Raw genomic sequence first — 20,343 nt, forward strand, 5'->3', positions numbered from 1 at the left:
GAGTATAATGCTAAGGGAAATGTTAGAGAGAAATACACAACTTCACTTACAAGGGGAAGGGCAAGATGGTGGAAGAGTAGGGGTCCTCAACTCACCTGGTCCCACCAATTTACCTAGATAACTTCAAATCATCCTGAACACCTACAAATTCGACCTGAGATTTAAAGAGAAAAAAGCCAGAATGCTACCGAAAGAAGGGTTTTCACTTCTAACAAGGTAGGAAGGTGGAAAAAAATAAATAAAAAGAATCAAATTGGGGTGGGGGGCACTGCAAGGAGCCAGGCTGTAGCCAGGGTAAAGCCAAGCAGCCAAAGCCTCCAGAACAGGAAAACCCAGCCCTGGAGAAGCAAAACTTTAAAAATCCACACCAGAGTTTTCCATGACAGAAAACTACTTAGCTGGGAAATTGGCCAGAATCCCAGGAAGGACAGTGAACCTGTAAGATTGTCAGAGTCACTAAAAGCACAGGGGCCTGGGAGGAAAGTTCACAGCAAACCACCAACCAGTCTTGGTAAACAGCTGGAGCACCACAGGCCTCAGGGCATTTCAGAGGCCAGTTGGTTAGGTAGTCTGGATCCACACAAAGGTGGCTGTGCCCCTTTCCCTTCAGTAGAGGCGGTCCCCAGGAGCATGGTTCCAGCAGCACAGGGCCCCAGATCCCAGGACGCAGGGGACACAACCCAGGATCCTGCACTCCCCCAGGGACAGGTGGAAGCAGGGAGAGCACAGGACATCAAGGACTCTCCTGCCGCCGGGCACCCTGCAAGCTGTGCAGATCAGTTCCCAACCCACCCCCACCTCCCCCGCCACTGTGGGGAGCATCTAGGCTACTGCAGACTGGGCACTGCATTAGTTAGCAGGCAGCTGACTCCAGAGCTGGAGACCTGGCTGCCGCCATTATTGTTTTCCTTTCTTGTTTCCCCCTGTGCCTGGGAGAGGCAGCACTGCCAGGGAACAGAGGCACCATGGGGTAAAGAGTTCCCTCTGAGCCATGCACCTGGCAGGGGGCAGGTCAGCCCACCCAGGTACACATACCTGAGAATCACAGCATGCCCCTACCCCAGAAGACCAGCCGAAGATCAGCAGAAGAGCAAGTTCTTGACCAAGCAGCACTGGAAAGCTCCAGGAGATTTCAAGGGATTTATAGTATATAGAACTAAAGGGCCCCTTTTTTTTTCTATCCCTTTTTCCATTACGACTCATGTTTCTATGGACTAAAAATGTCCACTATTATTCTTCCTACTTTAACTAAAATATTTTACCACCTCTTCATTTTTAAGTTTCTTCCTTTTTGACTTTCATATGTCTACAATTACAGGTCCTGGAAATATATACATTTTTCACTTCTGGATTCCTTTAAACATACTCAATTTAATTTTGGGAGATAAACGAGTAATGGGGTTTTCATTCTGGGCTTTTTGTTTTCTCTGTCTCATTTTGTTCTACAATGGCAGAAGTTAATACCTTCTAAAACATGACCAGAATGCACCACAAACAAGTGGTATACTATGCTGGTTCATTCTGTGGGATTATATTCTCTTTTCATTCTCATTCTGCCCCCTCTTTGATCTCATTTATGTTTTGGTGGTCAATCTTGGGGCTTTCTACTAGTATTTCTGGTTTATATACATTTGGGACTGAGCATATTCTAACATACAAAACTTAATATACTCTGAACCAAGAGGATCACCCTCTAGGGCCATTCAGGTAGACTACATTCTCCACTTCATCACCACCACCATCCCTCAGCTCCCCACTTTTCTTTTTCCTTTTTCTCTTTTTCCTCTTTACTTTTTTTTCTTTTTTCTTTTTCTTTGGGATTTTTGGCCCTTTATTTTTTACCACTTTGTTTTAAAATTTCTTTCACACTTTAGTGATCCTTTTGTTTTATTTTGTTCTGTTCTTTTTCATTTTCTGGTCTCTGACCTTTACGGAATCATCTGGGGATTATTTTACTTAGGTCGTGGTTGATATTTTTGACTCAGCCCACTCATACAGCCACTCTGCACTTAGCAAAATGACTACAAGGAAGAATTCACCACAAAAGAAAGAACCAGAACAATACTCTCTGCCAGAGTTACAGAATATGGGTTTCAATACGATGTCAGAATGCCAATTCAGAAGCACAATTATAAAGCTACTGGTGGCTCTGGAAAAAAGGAATAAAGGACTCAGAGACTTCATTACTGCAGAACTAAGATATAATCAGACCGAAATTAAAAACAGATTAAATGACATGCAATCCAAACTGAATGTCTTAACTGCTAGGGTTAATGAGGTGGAAGAAACAGTGAGCAAAGAAGACACATTGGTGGTAAGGAGAGAAGCAGAGGAAAAGAGAAAAACAATTAAGAGACCATGAGGAAAGGCTTAGGAAAATAAATGAGAATTGGAGAAAAAAAGAACTTACATATAATTGGGGTTCCAGAAGATACTGAGAGGGAGAGAGGACCACAAAGTATATCTGAATAAATCATAGCTGAGAACTTCCCTAATCTGGGGAAGAAAACAGGCATTCAGATCCAAGACATAGAATCCCAAAATCAATAAACACTTTCAATACCTTGACATTTAATAGTGAAACTCACAAATTCCAAAGATAAAGAGAAAATCCTTAAAGCAACAAGAGACAAGACATTCTTAACTTATAAGGGGAAAAATATTAGATGTAGATGAACAGCAGACCTCTCCACAAAGATCTGGTAGGCCAGTAACAGCTGGGATGATATACACAGGGTACTAATGAGAAGAGCATGCAGCCAAGAATACTAGATCCAACAATGCTCTAATTCAGAATAGAAGGAGAGATAAAGACCTTCCAAGATAGAAACTGAAAGAATATGTGACCACCAAACCAGCTCTGCAAGAAATATTAAGGGTGACTCTGTACAATACAGAGGAAGTCCCAAAAAATAAGCCACAAAAACAGGGAACTGAATAGGTATTATGATGACACTAAATTCATATCTTTCAATAGTTACTCTGAACAGGAATACACTAAATGATCCCATCAAAAGATGCAAGGTTTTGGACTGGATAAAAAAACAAGAACCATCTATTTGCTATGTATGAGAGACTGATTTTAGGCCTAATGACACCTCCAGCCTAAAAATGAAAGGGTGGAGAACAATTTACTATTCAAATGGTCCTCAAAAGAAAGCTGGGGTAGCCATCCTTATATCAGATAAATTAATTATCTCAAAGACTGTAGTAAGAGATGAAGAGGGACACTATATCATACTTAAAGGGTCTATCCAACAAGTAGACCTGATAATCATGAATATTTATGCCTCTAATGTGGGAGCTACCAACTATATCAATCAATTAACCAAAGTAAAGAGATACTTATATAATAATACATTAATAGTAGGAGACTTCAACATGGTACTTTCTGCAATGATAGATATTCTAAGAACATCAGCAAAGAGACAAGGACCTAAAATGATACACTGTACCAGATGGATTTCACAGAAATATACAGAAATGTCCATCCAAATACAACTGAATACACATTCTTCTCAAGTGCACATGGAACATTCTCCAGAATAGAACACATGCTGGATCACAAAACAGGTTTCAACCCATACCAAAAGATTAGGATTGTCCCCTGTACTTTTTCAGACCACAATGTTTTGAAACTAGAACTCAATCACAAGAATAAATTTGGAAGAAACTAAACATGTGGAGGTTAAAGAGCATCCTACTAAAGATGAATGGGTCAACCAGGAAATTAAAGAATTAAAAAGATTCATGGAAACTAATGAAAATGAAGATACAACCATTCAAACATTTGGGATACAGCAAAAGCAGTGCTAAGAGGGAAATACACTGCAAAACAAGCCTCCCTCAAAAAATCGGAAAAAAAATTCAAATACACAAGCTAATCTGACACAAAAAGGAATTGGAGAAATATCAGCAAATAAAGCCTACACCAACCAGAAGAAGAGAGAGAATAAAGATTAGAGCAGAACTCCATGAAATAGAGACCAGAAGAACTGTAGAACAGATCAACAAAATCCAGCCCTGGTCCTTTGAAAGAAATCATAGGATAGATAAACCCTTAACCAGACTTATTAAAAAGAAAACAGAAAAGACTCAAATTAATATTATCAGTAATGAAAAAGGAGAGATCACAACCAATACCAAGAAAATACAAACCTTTTAAAAACATATTATGAGCCGCAATACACCAATAAATTAGGCGACCTAGAAGAAATGGATGCATTTCTGGAAAACCACAAATTACCAAAACTGAAACAGGAAGAAGTAGAAAACCATACCTATTCTACTAAAGCTGTTCCGAAAGATAGAAAGGGATGGAACACTCCCAAACTTGTTTTATGAGGCCAGCATCACCTTGACTCCAAAACCAGACAAAGACTCACCAAAAAGGAGAATTATAGACCAATATCCCTGATGAACTTGGATGCAAAAATTCACACCAAGATACTAGTCAATAGGATCCAACAGTACATTAAGATTATTCACGTGACCAAGTGGGATTTTTCCCTGGGATGCAAGGCTAGTTCAACACTGGTAAGACAATCAACGTGACAGATCACATCAACAAGAGAAAAAACGAGAGCCATATGATCCTCTTCATGGACGCAGAGAAAGCATTTGACAAAATACAACATCCATTAAAAATCACATCAAAACGGATCAAACTCTTCAGAGTGTAGGCATAGAAGGAGCATTCCTCAGCATCTTAAAAGCCATCTATGAAAAGCCCACAGCAAATATCACTGTCAATGGGGAAGCACCTCCCCCTGCTCCTGCACTCGCTCTATTAATAATGAAACATTAACAACAAAAAACTCAGCCTTTTAAGTCAGTTTACATCACTTAACGTATCCTAGGCAAAATATGAGAGATGCATTAAAGGAATGTGTAAACCTGGGTGTAATGTAAATCTTCAACAGGGGACTGCTACATAACTTACCCATACATTCACAGACAAGCCTGGTGCCATGAAAATGAGGATTTCAAGGAACTTTAAAGGATACAAAAATAAGATTATAGAGGAGGGGTACCGGGATCCCTGGGTGGCGCAGTGGTTTGGCACCTGCCTTTGGCCCAGGGCACGGTCCTGGATATCCGGGATCGAATCCCACGTCAGGCTCCTGGTGCATGGAGCCTGCTTCTCCCTCTGCCTGTGTCTCTGCCTCTCTCTCTCTCACTGTGTGCCTATCATAAATAAATAAAAGTTAAAAAAAATTTAAAAAAAAAATTTAAAAAAAAATAGGAGGGGTACCTGGCTGGGTCAGTTGGTTTACTCTGGGTCTCCAGGCTATGTGTCTGAGTCCTTTATTTGGTATGGAGATTACTTAAAAAAAAAAATTGTGGGGGGGGGTGGGAAGTCTCTTATGCCATATACTGTTTATATTATGGATGATGTTTTCCATGTCTTTCCATATTTTTCAGATGAATCTGAAGATTTTTTTAACTTACCAAAACAATGGAAGAAGAAGGAAGGTTTTTTAAAAAAAGCTCACTTTTGAATTTTTTTTAATGGGGTGGGGGTGGGGGGGTCAGGGGAATGGCAGAAGCTGAATCTTAAGCAGGCCCACCCTCAGCACAGAGCTGATACTGGGCTGAGCCCAGAATCCTGATCAGGATCTGAAAGGAAACCAAGAACCAGAAGCTCCACTGACTTAGCCACACAGGCGCTCCCTTAACATCTTAAAACAATATACTTTTGAAACATATACTTCACAAAAACATTTGAGCTACTCTTACTCCTTGGTGTTGATACAATGTATACTAATGCTTGCTGCCCAAATGTTTATACATCTGAATATATTTTTAAAAAGTTTCTCTTGGGATCCCTGGGTGGCGCAGTGGTTTGGGCGCCTCCTTTGGCCCAGGGCGCGATCCTGGAGACCCGGGATCGAATCCCACATCGGGATCCCTGCATGGAGCCTGCTTCTCCCTCTGCCTGTGTCTCTGCCTCTCTCTCTCTGAGACTATCATAAATAAATAAAAATTTAAAAAAAAGTTTCTCATTTCCTAAATTATTCTACTGTAAGTAGTACAACTAATGTTTTCTATATGCTGTCAAAATCCTTCATTCAAAAGTGAGTACTATTACAAACCTATTCATTCAAGACTTGCAAGCCAGATTTATAAACCAAGTCCACCTCTACTAGAATATGTTCACCTGAAGTGGCGATCCACTACTACCTTAATATCAGTCCAATAAGCCTCTTACTTCAATATATTAAGACCACTCAAACGCTAGGCCATTTTCAAGACTTTTGTGCTCCAGAGCAGAGAGTTACACAGGAACATAAAAATGTAATTCACCAAAAACAATCTATGTCATACTCTTTTTAAAATGCAAGAGCTAGGTGTATTTAAACGTTGGGTGCCTGTTACAGGTTAGACTTGCCTAAGTTCTGTAAAAGAGATGCATAAAGCTCATACCTTGAGTGTGTCCAGTATTCCCCGATCCTTAAACGTCTGGTACAACTTTTTTCGCAGTTCATCTTGACTCAACATGTCGGGTTTGGAGGGCATTGTGGTCTGGAAGAAAAAACCGTTACGGGTTACCTGGTGGGCAGACGCAGCGCGAACTTCTGAAAACAGAGGAGTGGCCTCCAGGGAGGGAAACTCTAGGAGGCCGATCAGGGGGAAAGGAGCTATAACGAAAACAAACAGGCTACGTTTCCGCCGCTCCCGGAGCAGGGGCCAGTGTATCTACCCCGGCCCTCGGGTGTCGGCCTCCCACTGCCTCCCGACTCCCCCCAACCCTGCATTATATCCTACTTTGGCCCGAGTTAACACCCCGCCCGGGCTGCAGGCGCAGGAAGAGGGGGAATCCCGGCCTCCGGAGCCCAGTCTCCGCCTGGGGGCAGTCGAGAAGAAGGAAGCCGAACTCCGCCTCTCACTGTGAACTAGGAACTGTAGACCATTCGCACTTCCTTTCTCGGCGGTCCATGGGTAGGCGGAGTCGTAGCCCACAGGAGACTTTCCCACGCGCCTCGGGGGCGGGGACCGGTAGTGAGGCAACAGAAGACAAACGCGCAGGAGCAGGAATTCGGCGCGTTCAGCGTTGACCCCGCCCCTCCGCGAGGCCCGCCCAACGGAACGGCCCAAGCCGGGAGTGCTACTGCGCACGCGCCGTACTCTGGCCGGAAGCTCCTCCCTCCTCTCGCGAGACGCCAACGCCGGACTCTCGCGAGATACCACCGCCGGACTCTCGCGAGGATTGCTTGGGGAGTTCCGACCGAGGCGGCGCGGCGCGGGTCGGCCTTGGGAAGTGTGGCTGTTGCGATTGTCGGATTTTCGCGGCAGGTAGGAGATGGAGTGAGTAGGGGGCGGGAGCTTTCGAGGACATCCCCGGCCCCGCGCGCCGCGAGTTGTGGCTGTGTCTCCAGCCCGCCTGAAGGCGGCCGGGTCGAACTTGTCCAGTCCCCTTTCGGCTGATCTCATCACAGGCCACCCCGCCAATGCACATCGCGTTTCAGCCCGCAAGCGTCGGCCAGCTCAGGGCCTTTGCTTTATTTAGCCTTGCATTAGGTCGTTCATCTAACTGGGGGCTTCTTAAACTTGGCTGCAGTATTCTTTGGAGCTGGAAAGTTCTTCATTGACGATGTCCTGTGATGGGAGGGGATTAATCGTCTCACTGGGGCCTAGCCTGGTAGTTCGTGTGTGTGTGAGAAAGTGCCTAACATTGACCCGAATAGATTCCCAGGTAACCTCAAAGGAGCAGCCCTGAGCTTGATCTCTGGGCAGCTTGGAATAAGTCTGTCAAGTCCAGCGCTCATTACTGGGCGCTCGCGTAGGTACTGCGGTTCGATCACAGCCCGCTTTCCTGCTACAGATCGTTGTCTCAGGCTTATCAGCACCAGGTCCTGGCCGTCACTACCAGTTAAATAGAAACTGGCTCACCAGCGGTAACCTGTTTGCCATCCCTGGTTCAGTTCCTTTTCCATTAGCCTACATTATATCTGAAGTCAGCGCCTGCTGTAGCTCACTCCCCACCCCCAGAAAGACCTTTTCCTCTTCCCCCCTCAGTTCCTTCAGTAGCTCTCCCCAGAGCATTCCTTACTACACCCAGTTCACAGTTATTAATCCTTTTATTTTTTTTAAACATTTTTATTTATTTATGATAGTCACAGAGAGAGAGGCAGAGACATAGGCAGAGGGAGAAGCAGGCTCCATGCACCGGGAGCCCGACGTGGGATTCGATCCCGGGTCTCCGGATCGCGCGCTGGGCCAAAGGCAGGCGCCAAACCGCTGCGCCACCCAGGGATCCCTTATTAATCCTTTTAAAATAAGCTTCCCAGAAGGATATATGTTCCCTGGTGATATAATTCTTTATAAGGACATTATCTTACTGCAAGCCAAAATTGCCATTAGCTTTTTGGATTTTTAGACTACCACCCCTTTTAGAGCTTGTGATTAATGTAAACCTTGGGGTCTTGTAAATAAGCTGCTCTGAACCTAGGTTTCTCTCCTATTGTACAGGGTTTTGTTTGTTTGTTTTTGTTTTTCTTTTTTTAAATACCGGACTTCTTTTTGCATTCTCTAAAATTCTGTCTTGTTAATTTCACCTACGTTCTCTTAACCTGGAAAGTTTTTTGAATCCTTGGTGTTGCCTTCCAGTGTCTTAGCTGCCTAAGCATATTATCCTTGAATGGGAAAAACTGTCTCCCTCTTAGGGATTCAAAATGTTGAACAGGACTAGGTTAAGGTCAAGCTCTAAAGGTTCCCTGGGGACCCCATGCTATCAGCTGACTTGGAAAACTTTTAAGTTCTTGGAGCATGCAAGTCAGGTAGGAGTAGTCCCTCAATAAATAAGAGAGTGCTGCGTGCCCACCCACCCCACCTGAGCTCTGAGATACCCTGAACTTAAATTCAAGATGCCTGTCTCCAGTTCTCAGGTAGATACCAGGTCACTTTTGTAAAGTAATTTGCCATCTCCTGGATTTCTTTTCCAAAACAGATAATGTAAATTTGGCAGGACTTATTTTCATATAACCAGTACTTTATGAGTGAATAACCACTTTATGTTTGGGAATTCAGATTAATGAAGTTAATGTAAAATGAAAGCTCATAGCATGTTATCTGACTGGAAACAGTCTTTTTTAATCTATCTTTCGGTGTTTTAACCTATTCGAAAAGTAGCCAATTACAAAAGAGAAGCCTTTGTTTTTGAGAATAGTGACACTTATTTCAGATGGTGTGACTTTTGTTTCTGCGATTTCCCAGGTCACTGATTAGTGACATTGTTAGTATACAATAACATTTATCAATCCATAGAAAATATGCGGAGACCTGTATTTATTGGGAGGGTTCCCTTGTTTTGAATTTTAATATACCTGTCTTCAGGTTCACAGGTATCTAACTTCGTTTTTGTCACGGTTGCTATTTAAAAATCATGCCCATTGACACAGTTCAAGTTCAGCAGATCTCTATCCTCACATGTACCAGCTGACCTTTCTCCCCTTTTTCCTGATTGTAGTCTGAGGTTTTTTTATTTCACACATTTCCATTCATTTTGTGCTTTTGCCCTTCTCATGCCAGCCTCACAGATATATGGTCTCGTTTTTTATGTTCATTACTAATTAGTGTCCTCTTTCAGTTCATGGTAGTCCAGAGCTCCTGTATCACCACATTGATTTCTTCAGTTGTCACGCACTCTCTCAAGCAGTTTCCATCACCCAGCCATCAGAGGCAGCTGCTGTTTTCATCCCATGTGGAGTCTTGGCTCTCCTCCATTCAGTCAGCAACTCCAGTCTCTTGTCATGGAGAGTTTTTTCACAACTGCCTAAACCTCAGCTTTTCACAAAGGTGCCATTAATCACTTCATCAGACTTCATCAGTCAGGCATCTGAGACTGTGAGGGCCTCAGCACTAGAACCTTCAGAAGGTTCTCTTCTGTGTTGAGGCTAGTTAATCCCAGCATGCCTCCCACTCCTGTGTTCCAGCTTCCCCTGACACTATCCCCACTATTGCTCCCCTCCTCACAGTTCCATTACACAGGCATGGAGCACTTATTAGGTACTGAGCTCTGTGGTAAGCCTTAGGGAGGCATGCTGGAAAAGAAAAACACCTACATTAGTATCCCCAGTTAGCTTCGCCTTAATGCACCACTGTTTTCCCTTTCTCTCCCTCCAACCTTCCACAGTGCTCTGAAACCCTTGTCCGGTGGTAAACGGGACACTCCCTTCGTCCTCAGTCTCTTTACAGAATGTACTCCCCTTCTATGAGCACTTTGAGTATTTCGTTTTTTCTCATTCCTGCAGCTTTTTCAGCTCGGACGTGTGTGGAGTGCTGTAATAATAAGGTTGAGTGGCTTAAACAACACAAATTTATTACCTTATGTAGAGGTCAACCATGGGTCTCCATGGGGTGGAATCCAGCTGTCAGCAGGAACATGTACCCTTCTTGGAGGTTGTCAGGAGAAATCCGCTTTGTACTTTCTACTTTCCGCTGTCTAGAGGCCACTCACCTTTCTTGACTCCTGACCCTTCTTACATCTTCAACACCAGCAGTGTTACAGCTCTGTGACCCTACTTCTGACTTGAATTTTCTTCTGAGTTTTCTCTCTCTCTCTCCCCCCCCGCCTTTTTTTTTTTTTTTTTTTTTGGTACATGCAGGTGAAGAGTGCAGACACAGCTTAAACTGTAGACGTTGGAATCCTGGCTCTACCATTTACTGGCTGTGTGATTTGGATAAAACGAAAATATTTTCTGTTGTTTTGAACAGTGACTAGTATGGAACTAGCTACATCAGGCACTATTGAAGCATTGCACAAATACTAAGTCGTTTATTATTATTTTTTTAATTGAGCTCCATTTGCCAACATATAGCATAATACCAGTGCTCATCCTGCCAAAGGGACCCCCCAGTGCCTGTCACCCAGTCACTCCAACCCCCCGCACACCTCCCTTTCCACTACCCCTTGTTAGTTTCCCAGAATTAGGTGTCTCTCATGTTTTGCCACCCTCTCTGATATTTTCACTCATTTTCTCTCCTCTCTGTTTTATTCCCTTTAACTATTTTTTATATTCCCCAAATGAATGACACCATACAATGTTTGTCCTTTTCCAATTGAATTATTTCACTCAAAATAATACCCTCCAGTTCCATCCACATTGAAGTAAATGGTGGTGGGTATTTGTCATTCCTAATGGCTGAGTAATATTCCATTATATACATAAACCACATCCTCTTTATCCATTCATCTTTCTATGGTCACCTAGGCTCATTCTACAGTTTGGCTAATGTGGTCATTCCTGCTATAAACATTGGGGTGCAGATATCCAGAGTTTCACTGCATCTGTATCTTTGGGGTAAATCCCCAGCAGTGCAATTGCTGGGTCTTAGTGCAGTTCTATTTATTTAACTCTTTGAGGAACCTCCACACAGTTTTCCATAGTGGCAGTACCAGGTCACATGCCCACCAAGAGTGCAAGAGGGTTCCCCTTTCTCCACAGCCTCTCCAACATTTGTTGTTTCCTGTCTTGTTAATTTTCCACATTCTCACAGGTGTGAGGTGGTATCTCATTGTGGTTTTGATTTGTATTTCCTTGATGGCCAGTGATGCAGAGCATTTTCTCATATGCATGTTGGCCATGTCTATGTCTTCCTCTGTGAGATTTCTGTTGATGTCTTTTGCCCATTTCATGATTGGATTGTTTGTTTCTTTGGTGTTGAGTTTAAGACGTTCTTTATAGATCTTGGAAACTAGTCCTTTATCTGATACGTCATTTGCAAATATCTTCTCCCATTCTGTAGGTTGTCTTTTAGTTTTGTTGACTGTATCCTTTGCTGTGCAAAAGCTTCTTATCTTGATGAAGTCCCAATACTTCATTTTTCCTTTGTTTCTTTTGCCTTCGTGGATGTATCTTGCAAGAAGTTTCTGTGGCCAATTTCAAAAAGTGTGTTGCCTGTGTTCTCCTCTAGGATTTTGATGGAATCTTGTCTCACATTTAGATCTTTCATCCATTTTGAGTTTATCTTTGTGTATGGTGAAAGAGAGTGGTCTAGTTTCATTCTTCTGCATGTGGATGTCCAATTTTCCCAGCACCATTTATTGAAGAGACTGTCTTTTTTCCAGGGGATAGTCTTTCCTCCGAATATTAGTTGACCATAGAATTGAGGGTCCACTTCTGGGGTCTCTCTTCTGTTCTACTGACCTATACATCTTTTTTGGTGCCAATGCCACACTGTATTAATGACAGCTTTGTAGTACAACCTGAAATCTGGCATTGTGGGGCCCCCAGGTATGGTTTTCTTTTTTAACATTCCTCTGGCTATTCAGAGTCTTTTCTGATTCCACACAAATCTTAAGATGATTTGTTCCAACTCTCTAAAGAAAGACCATGGTATTTTGATAGCGATTGCATTAAATGTGTACATTGCCGTGGGTACCATTTACATTTTCGCAATATTAATTCTTCCAATCCATGAGCAGGGAATATTTTTCCATCTCTTTGTGTCTTCCTCAATTTCTTTCAGAAGCATTCTGTAGTCTTTAGGGGATAGATTTTTTACCTCTTTTTTTTTTTTTTAAGATTTATTTATTACTCATGATAGAGAGAGAGGCAGAGACACAGGCATAGGGAGAAGCAATCTCCATGTCCGGAACCTGACACGGGACTATATCCCGGGACTCCAGGATCGCACCCTGAGCCAAAGGCAGGCACTAAACCGCTGATCCATCTTGGGATCCCCGATTTTTTACCTCGTAAGTTAAAGTTTATTCCTAGGTATCTTATGATTTTGGATTGACTCCTTAATTTCTCTTACTTCAGTCTCATCATTAGTGTATAGAAATGGCACTAATTTCTGGGAATTGATTTTGTATCCTGCCACACTGCCAAATTGCTATATGAGTTCTAGCAATCTTGGGATGGAGTCTTTTGGGTTTTCAATGTAGAGTAACATGTCATCTGCGAAGAGGGAGAGTTTGACTTCTTATTTGCCAATGTGAATGACTTTTATTTTCTTTTATTGTCTGATTGCTGAAGCCAGGACTTCTAGTACTATGTTGAATACCAGTGGTAAAAGTGGACATCCCTGTGATGTTCCTTTTTTTTTTTTTTAATAAATTAATTTTTTATTGGTGTTCAATTTACCAACACAGAGAATAACACCCAGTGCTCATCCCATCAAGTGCCCCCCTCAGTATCCGACACCCAATCACCCCCCACCCCCTGCCTTCCTCCCCTTCCACCACCCCTAGTTCGTTTCCCAGAGTTAGGAGTCTTTTTCTTCTCCCTTCCCTTATATTCCCTTTCAGTGTCATTTATATTCCCCAAATGAATGAGAACATACACTGTTTGTCCTTCTCCCATTGACTTTCTTCACTCAGCATAATACCCTCCAGTTCCATCCACGTCAAAGCAAATGGTGGGTACTTGTCGTTTCAAATGGCTGAGTAATATTCCATTGCATACATAAACCACATCTTCTTTATCCATACATCTTTTGATGGACACCGAGGCTTCTTCCACAGTTTGGCTATTGTGGACATTGCTGCTATAAACATCGGGGTGCAGGTATCCCGGCGTTTCATTGCATCTGAGTCTTTAGGGTAAATCCCCAACAGTGCAATTGCTGGGTCGTAGGGCAGGTCTATTTGTAACTCTTTGAGGAACCTCCACACAGTTTTCCAGAGTGGCGGCACCAGTTCACATTCCCACCAACAGTGTAAGAGGGTTCCCTTTTCTCCGCATCCTCTCCAACATTTGTTGTTTCCTGCCTTGTTAATCTTCCCCATTCTCACTGGTATAAGGTGGTATCTCATTGTGCTTTTGATTTGTATTTCCCTGATGGCAAGTGATGCAGAGCATTTTCTCATGTGCATGTTGGCCATGTCTATGTCTTCCTCTGTGAGATTTCTGTTGATGTCTTTTGCCCATTTCATGATTGGATTGTTTGTTTCTTTGGTGTTGAGTTTAAGACGTTCTTTATAGATCTTGGAAACTAGTCCTTTATCTGATACGTCATTTGCAAATATCTTCTCCCATTCTGTAGGTTGTCTTTTAGTTTTGTTGACTGTATCCTTTGCTGTGCAAAAGCTTCTTATCTTGATGAAGTCCCAATACTTCATTTTTCCTTTGTTTCTTTTGCCTTCGTGGATGTATCTTGCAAGAAGTTTCTGTGGCCAATTTCAAAAAGTGTGTTGCCTGTGTTCTCCTCTAGGATTTTGATGGAATCTTGTCTCACATTTAGATCTTTCATCCCTTTTGAGTTTATCTTTGTGTATGGTGAAAGAGAGTGGTCTAGTTTCATTCTTCTGCATGTGGATGTCCAATTTTCCCAGCACCATTTATTGAAGAGACTGTCTTTCTTCCAATGGATACTCTTTCCTCCTTTATCGAATATTAGTTGGCCATAAAGTTCAGGGTCCACTTCTGGGTTCTCTATTCTGTTCCATTGATCTATGTGTCTGTTTTTGTGCCAGTACCACACTGTCTTGATGACCACAGCTTTTAGTACAACCTGAAATCTGGCATTGTGATGCCCCCAGATATGGTTTTCTTTTTTAAAATTCCCCTGGTTATTCGGGGTCTTTTCTGACTCCACACAAATCTTAAAATAATTTGTTCTAACTCTCTGAAGAAAGTCCATGGTATTTTGATAGGGATTGCATTAAACGTGTAAATTGCCCTGGGTAACATTGACATTTTCACAATATTAATTCTGCCAATCCATGAGCATGGAATATTTTTCCATCTCTTTGTGTGTTCCTCAATTTCTCTCAGAAGTGTTCTATAGTTTTTAGGGTATAGATCCTTTACCTCTTGGGTGAGGTTTATTCCTAGGTATCTTATGCTTTTGGGTGACTCCTTAATTTCTCTTTCTTCAGTCTCATTGTTAGTGTATAGAAATGCCATTGATTTCTGGGCATTGATTTTGTATCCTGCCACGCTACCAAATTGCTGTATGAGTTCTAGCAATCTTGGGGTGGAGGCTTTTGGGTTTTCTATGTAGAGTATCATGTCATCCGCAAAGAGAGAGAGTTTGACTTCTTCTTTGCCAATTTGAATGCCTTTAATGTCTTTTTGTTGCCTGATTGCTGAGGTTAGGACTTCCAATACTATGTTGAATAGCAGTGGTGAGAGTGGACATCCCTGTCTTGTTCCTGATCTTAGGGGAAAGGCTCCCAGTGCTTCCCCATTGAGAATGATATTTGCTGTGGGCTTTTCGTAGATGGCTTTTAAGATGTCGAGGAAAGTTCCCTCTATCCCTACACTCTGAAGAGTTTTGATCAGGAATGGATGATGTATTTTGTCAAATTCTTTCTCTGCATCTATGGTTTTTGGTTTTTTTCTTGCTGATATGATGAATCACATTGATTGTTTTACGAGTGTTGAACCAGCCTTGTGCCCCGGGGATAAATCCTCCTTGGTCATGGTGAATAATTTTCTTAATGTGCTATTGGATCCTATTGGCTAGTATCTTGTTGTGAATTTTTGCATTCATGTTCATCAGGGATATTGGTCTGTAATTCTCCTTTTTGGTGGGGTCTTTGTCTGGTTTTGGAATTAAGGTGATGCTGGCCTCATAGAACGAATTTGGAAGTACTCCATCTCTTTCTATCTTTCCAAATAGCTTTAGTAGAATAGGTATGATTTCTTTTTTAAACGTTTGATAGAATTCCCCTGGGAAGCCATCTGGCCCTGGACTTTGTGTCTTCGGAAGTTTTTGATGAGTGCTTCAATTTCTTCCCTGGTTATTGGCCTGTTTAGGTTTTCTTTTTCTTCCTGTTCCAGTATTGGTAGTTTGTGGCTTTCCAGAATGCGTCCATTTCTTCTAGATTGCCTAATATTGGCGTATAGCTGTTCATAATATGTTTTTAAAATCGTTTGTATTTCCTTGGTGTTGGTAGTGATCTCTCCTTTCTCATTCATGATTTTATTAATTTGAGTCTTCTCTCTCTTCTTTTTAATAAGGTGGCTTATGGTTTATCTATCCTATTAATTCTTTCAAAGAACCAACTCCTGGTTCTGTTGTTGTGTTCCACAGTTCTTCTGGTCTCGATATCGTTGAGTTCTGCTCAAATCTTTATTAACTCTCTTCTTCTGCTGGGTATAGGATCTATTTGCTGTTTTTTTTTGTTTGTTTGTTTTGTTTTTTTTTTTTCTAGCTCCTTTAGGAGCATGTTAGCTTTTGTATTTGAGTTCTTTCCAGTTTTTGAATGGATGCTTGTATTGCGATGTATTTCCGCCTTAGGACTGCTTTTGCTGCATCCCAAAGTTTTTGAGCGGTTGTATCTTTATTCTCATTAGTTTCCATGAATCTTTTTAATTCTTCCTTAATTTCCTGGTTGACCCTTTCATCTTTTAGCAGGATGGTCCTTAACCTCCAAGTGTTTGAGGTCCTTCCAAACTTCTTGTTGTGATTTAGTTCTAATTTCAAGGCGTTATGTTCTGAGAATATGCAGGGGATGTTCCCAATCTTGTGGTATCGGTTTAGACCCGATTTGTGACCCAGTATGTGGTCTATTCTGGAGAAAGTTCCATGTGCACTCTAGAAGAATGTGTATTCAGTTGAGTTTTGATGTAAAGTTCTGTGAAATCCATCTGGTCCAGTGTAACATTTAAGCTCTCGTTTCTTTGGAGATGTTGTGCTTAGAAGACTTATCGAGGGTAGAAAGAGCTAGATTGAAGTCAGCAAGTAGAAGTGTATTATTATCTAAGTATTTCTTCACTTTGGTATTAATTGGTTTAAATATTTGGCAGCTCCCACATTCGGGGCATATATATTGAGGATTGTTAAGTCCTCTTGTTGGATAGATCCTTTAAGGATGAGATAGTATCCCTCTTCATCTCTCACTAAAGTCTTTGGGGTAAATTTTAGTTTATCTGATATAAGGATGGCTTCCCCTGCTTTCTTTTGAGGACCATTTGAATGGCAAATGGTTCTCCAACCTTTTATTTTCAGACTGTAGGTGTCCTTCTGTCTAAAATGAGTCTCTTGTAGACAGCAAATAGATGGGTCCTGCTTTTTTATCCAGTCTGATACCCTGAGCCTTTTGATGGGGTCATTAAGCCCGTTCACGTTCAGAGTTACTATTAACAGATATGAGTTTAGTGTCATCATGATACCTATTCAGTCCCTTTTTTTGTGGATTGTTCCATTGGACTTCTTCTTAAAGGGGAATTTTAAGAGTGCCCCTTAAAATTTCTTGCAGAGCTGGTTTGGAGGTCACATATTCTTTCAGTTCCTGCCTGTCTTGGAAGCTCTTTATCTCTCCTTCCATTTTGAATGAGAGCCTTGCTGGATAAAGTATTCTTGGTTGCATGTTCTTCTCATTTAGGACACTGAATATATTTTGCGAGCCATTTCTGGCCTGCCAGGTCTCTGTGGAGAGGTCTGCTGTTACCCTAATACTCCTCCCCATAAAAGTCACGGATTTCTTGTCTCTTGCCTCTTTAAGGATCTTCTCTTTATCTTTGGAATTTGCAAGCTTCACTATTAAATGTCGAGGTGTTGAACGGTTTTTATAGATTTTAGGGGAGGATCTCTTTATTTCCTGGATCTTTATGCCTGTTTCCCTTCCCAGATTAGGAAAGTTTTCAGCTAGGATTTGTTCAAATACATATTTTGGCCCTTTGTCCCTTTCGGTTCCCTCAGGAACCCCAATTAAACGTAGGTTTTTCTTCCTCAGGCTGTCGTTTATTTCCCTTAGTCAATCTTCATGGTCTTTTAATTGTTTGTCTCTTTCTTCCTCAGTTTCCCTCTTTGCCATCAACTTGTCTTCTATGGCACTCACTCATTCTTCCACCCCGTTAACCCTCGTCCTTAGGACTTCTAGTTTGGATTGCGTCTCATTCAATTGATTTTTAATTTCTGCCTGATTAGCTCTAAATTCTACACTCATGAAGTCTCTTGAGTCCTTTATGCTTTGTTCTAGAGCTACCTGTAGCTGTATAATAGTGCTTCTGAATTGGCTTTCTGACATTGAATTGTAATCCAGATTTTGTAACTCTGTGGGAGAGAGTACTGTTTCTGATTCTTTCTTCTGAGGTGAGGTTTTCCTTCTAGTCAATTTGCTCAGTGCAGAGTGTCCAAAAGCAGGTTGTATTGGGAAAAGGAGAAAAAGAGGAGAGAAAGAAGCAAAGAAAAGAGAAAAAGAAAAAAGGAAGAAGAAAAAAGAAAGGGGAAAATGGATGGGAGAAGGAAACAAATCAAAAAGAAAAAAAAAAAACCCCACGGGGGAGTATCTTCTGATTCTGTATACTTTAAGTCCCTTGACTTCCCCTGGAACTTGTCCATCTAGTTGGTCTTCTGGGGGAGGGGCCTGTTGTGCTGATTTTCAGGTGTTAGCACTTGGGGGAGCTGCTCTGCCCCCTGCCTGGTGCAGGGTTCAGTGGGGGGTTGTTTACCCCGTGAGGCCCCAGTAGGAACAACCACAGTAGCGGCGGCCAGCTCTGGAGCCCTGGATTCAGCTCCCACAGTTACTCCAGAGCTTTCTGTTTGCAGGGCCTGGGGGCTCCGGGGGCGGAGCCGCTGATCTCCTCAGATAGGGCCGGTAGCGTCCTTGGGATCCTGTGTCCTCCCGGCCTCTGCCTGTCCCCGCACTTTGTGCCCCGGGCCTGCGCTGTTGGATTCGCGCTCTGCCACTGTAGCTCCCACCGCACGGAGCCTCTTCCTCTGCCGCAGTTCCAGGCTCTGCGTAGCCCCTCCGTGTGGAGCCTCTTCCTCTGCTCAGACCGCCCCAGAGCTGCTCCCGGTGGCGCAGCCCCCTCCGCAGAGCCGCCACTGGAGCTGCTCCCAGCTGCTCCCGGCGGCCCAGCCCACTCTGCGCAGAGCCTCCACCCAAGCCCCTCCGAGCTGCTCTGGGTCCCGCCGTGCGGGCTGCAGCCCTTAGGGAGCTCGGCGCACTCTCCCCGTGGGCAGTTCCTCTGTTACTGTCCCCGGGAACCTGAGCGCATCCCCGCCCTCCTGGGATCCTGCTCTAACTCCCTGTGAGGGCCTTTCCGTCCGGGAAGGTTGGTGCAGCTCCTGCTTCTCCCGGACGGAGCTCTCCTGTCCTGGGGGCGCTCACCCCGGCCTTAGCCGGGTTCCTTGAGGGGCCCCTCCCCCTCGGATGCCTTTTGTTTATTTCTTTTTTCCCGTCTTCCTACCTTGATAGAAGTGCGAACTCTTCTCACTGTAGCATTCCAGCTGTTCCCTCTATAAATCTCAGGCCGAATTCATAGATTTTCAGGATGATTTGAAGGTTATCTAGGTAATTTGGTGGGGACAGGTGATTTGGGGACCCTACGCTTCCGCCATCTTGTCCCTCCTCCCGTCATGTTCCTGATCTTAGGGGAAAGGCTCCCAGTGCTTCCCCATTGAGATTGATATTTGCTGTGGACTTTTCGTAGATGGCTTTTAAGATGCTGAGGAATGTTCCCTCTATCCCTACACTCTGAAGAGTTTTGATCAGGAATGCATACTGTATTTTGTCAAATGCTTTCTCTGCATCTATAGAGAGGATCATATGGTTCTTGCTTTTTCTCTTGTTGGTTTGATCTGTCACATTGATTTCTATGAGTGTTGAACCTGCATTGCATCCTGGGGATAAATCCCACTTGGTCATGGTGAATCATCTTCTTAATGTATTGTTGGATCCTATTGGCTAGTATCTTGTTGAGAATTTTTGCACCTGTTTTCACCATGGATATTGGTCTATAATTCTCCTTTTTGATGGGGTCTTTGTCTGGTTTTGGAATTAACGTGATGCTAGCCTCATAGAAGGAATTTGGCAGTAGTCCATCTCTTGCTATCTTTCCAAACAGCTTTAGTAGAATAGGTATGGCTTCTTCCTTAAACGTTTGAAAAAATTTCCCAGGGAAGCCATCTGGCCCTGGCTTTTGTGTCTTGGGAGGTTTTTAATGACTGCTTCAATTTCCTCCCTGTTTATTGGCCTATTCAGGTTTTCTGTTTCTTCGTGTTCCAGTTCTGGAGTTTGTGTTTTTACAGAAATGCATTCGTTTCTTCTAGATTGCCTAATTTATTGCCATATAGCTGCTCATAATAAGTCTTTAATATTGTTTGTATTTCCCGGGTATTGGATGTGATCTCCCTTTTTCATTCTTTTTTTTTTTTATTAGTCTTTTCTCTTTTGTTTTTAATAAGGCTAGCTTACTAATTCTTTCAAAGAATCAACTCCTGGTTTTGTTGATCTGTTCCACAGTTCTTCTCGTCTCTATTTCATTGAGTTCTGCTGGAACCTTTATTAATTCTTCTGCTGGGTGTAGGATCAATTTGCTGTTTTTCTCCAGCTCTTTTAGGTGAAAGGTTAGCTTTTGTATTTGAGTGTTTCCAAAATTTTTTTTTTGAGTTCAATTTGCCAACATGTAGCATAACACCCAGTGCTCATTCCATCAAGTG

The 20,343-nt window shown here is 42.7% G+C and overlaps 1 protein-coding gene and 1 long non-coding RNA gene across 24 annotated transcripts in view; one reads left to right on the plus strand and one right to left on the minus strand.

Moving 5' to 3' along the window:
* Window positions 1-7,092, minus strand: part of LOC140629069 (centriole and centriolar satellite protein OFD1-like) — a 57,798-nt gene extending 50,706 nt beyond the window's left edge. For 6 of the 18 annotated variants that reach the window (XR_012026925.1, XM_072818465.1, XM_072818462.1 and 3 more), the window contains exons 1-2: window positions 6,769-7,091; window positions 6,427-6,525 (exon numbers count right to left, since the gene is read on the minus strand). Coding sequence is in view for 12 of the 18 variants with exons in the window: in XM_072818465.1 (XP_072674566.1) it covers window positions 6,427-6,519 (93 nt within the window). In the remaining 6 variants the exon portion in view is untranslated. Of the gene's footprint in view, window positions 1-6,426; window positions 6,526-6,768 lie in introns of all 18 variants that reach the window. The other 12 variants (XR_012026928.1, XR_012026929.1, XM_072818469.1 and 9 more) reach the window with 4 other exon arrangements.
* Window positions 7,093-7,098: 6 nt separating this feature from the next.
* Window positions 7,099-20,343, plus strand: part of LOC140629071 (uncharacterized) — a 92,836-nt gene continuing 79,591 nt past the window's right edge. For 2 of the 6 annotated variants that reach the window (XR_012026933.1, XR_012026935.1), the window contains exon 1: window positions 7,114-7,296. This is a non-coding gene — a long non-coding RNA (uncharacterized lncRNA). Of the gene's footprint in view, window positions 7,297-20,343 lie in introns of all 6 variants that reach the window. The other 4 variants (XR_012026934.1, XR_012026937.1, XR_012026936.1 and 1 more) reach the window with 4 other exon arrangements.

This window comes from Canis lupus, chromosome Y, assembly GCF_048164855.1.
Source record: "Canis lupus baileyi chromosome Y, mCanLup2.hap1, whole genome shotgun sequence".
NCBI lineage: Eukaryota > Metazoa > Chordata > Mammalia > Carnivora > Canidae > Canis > Canis lupus.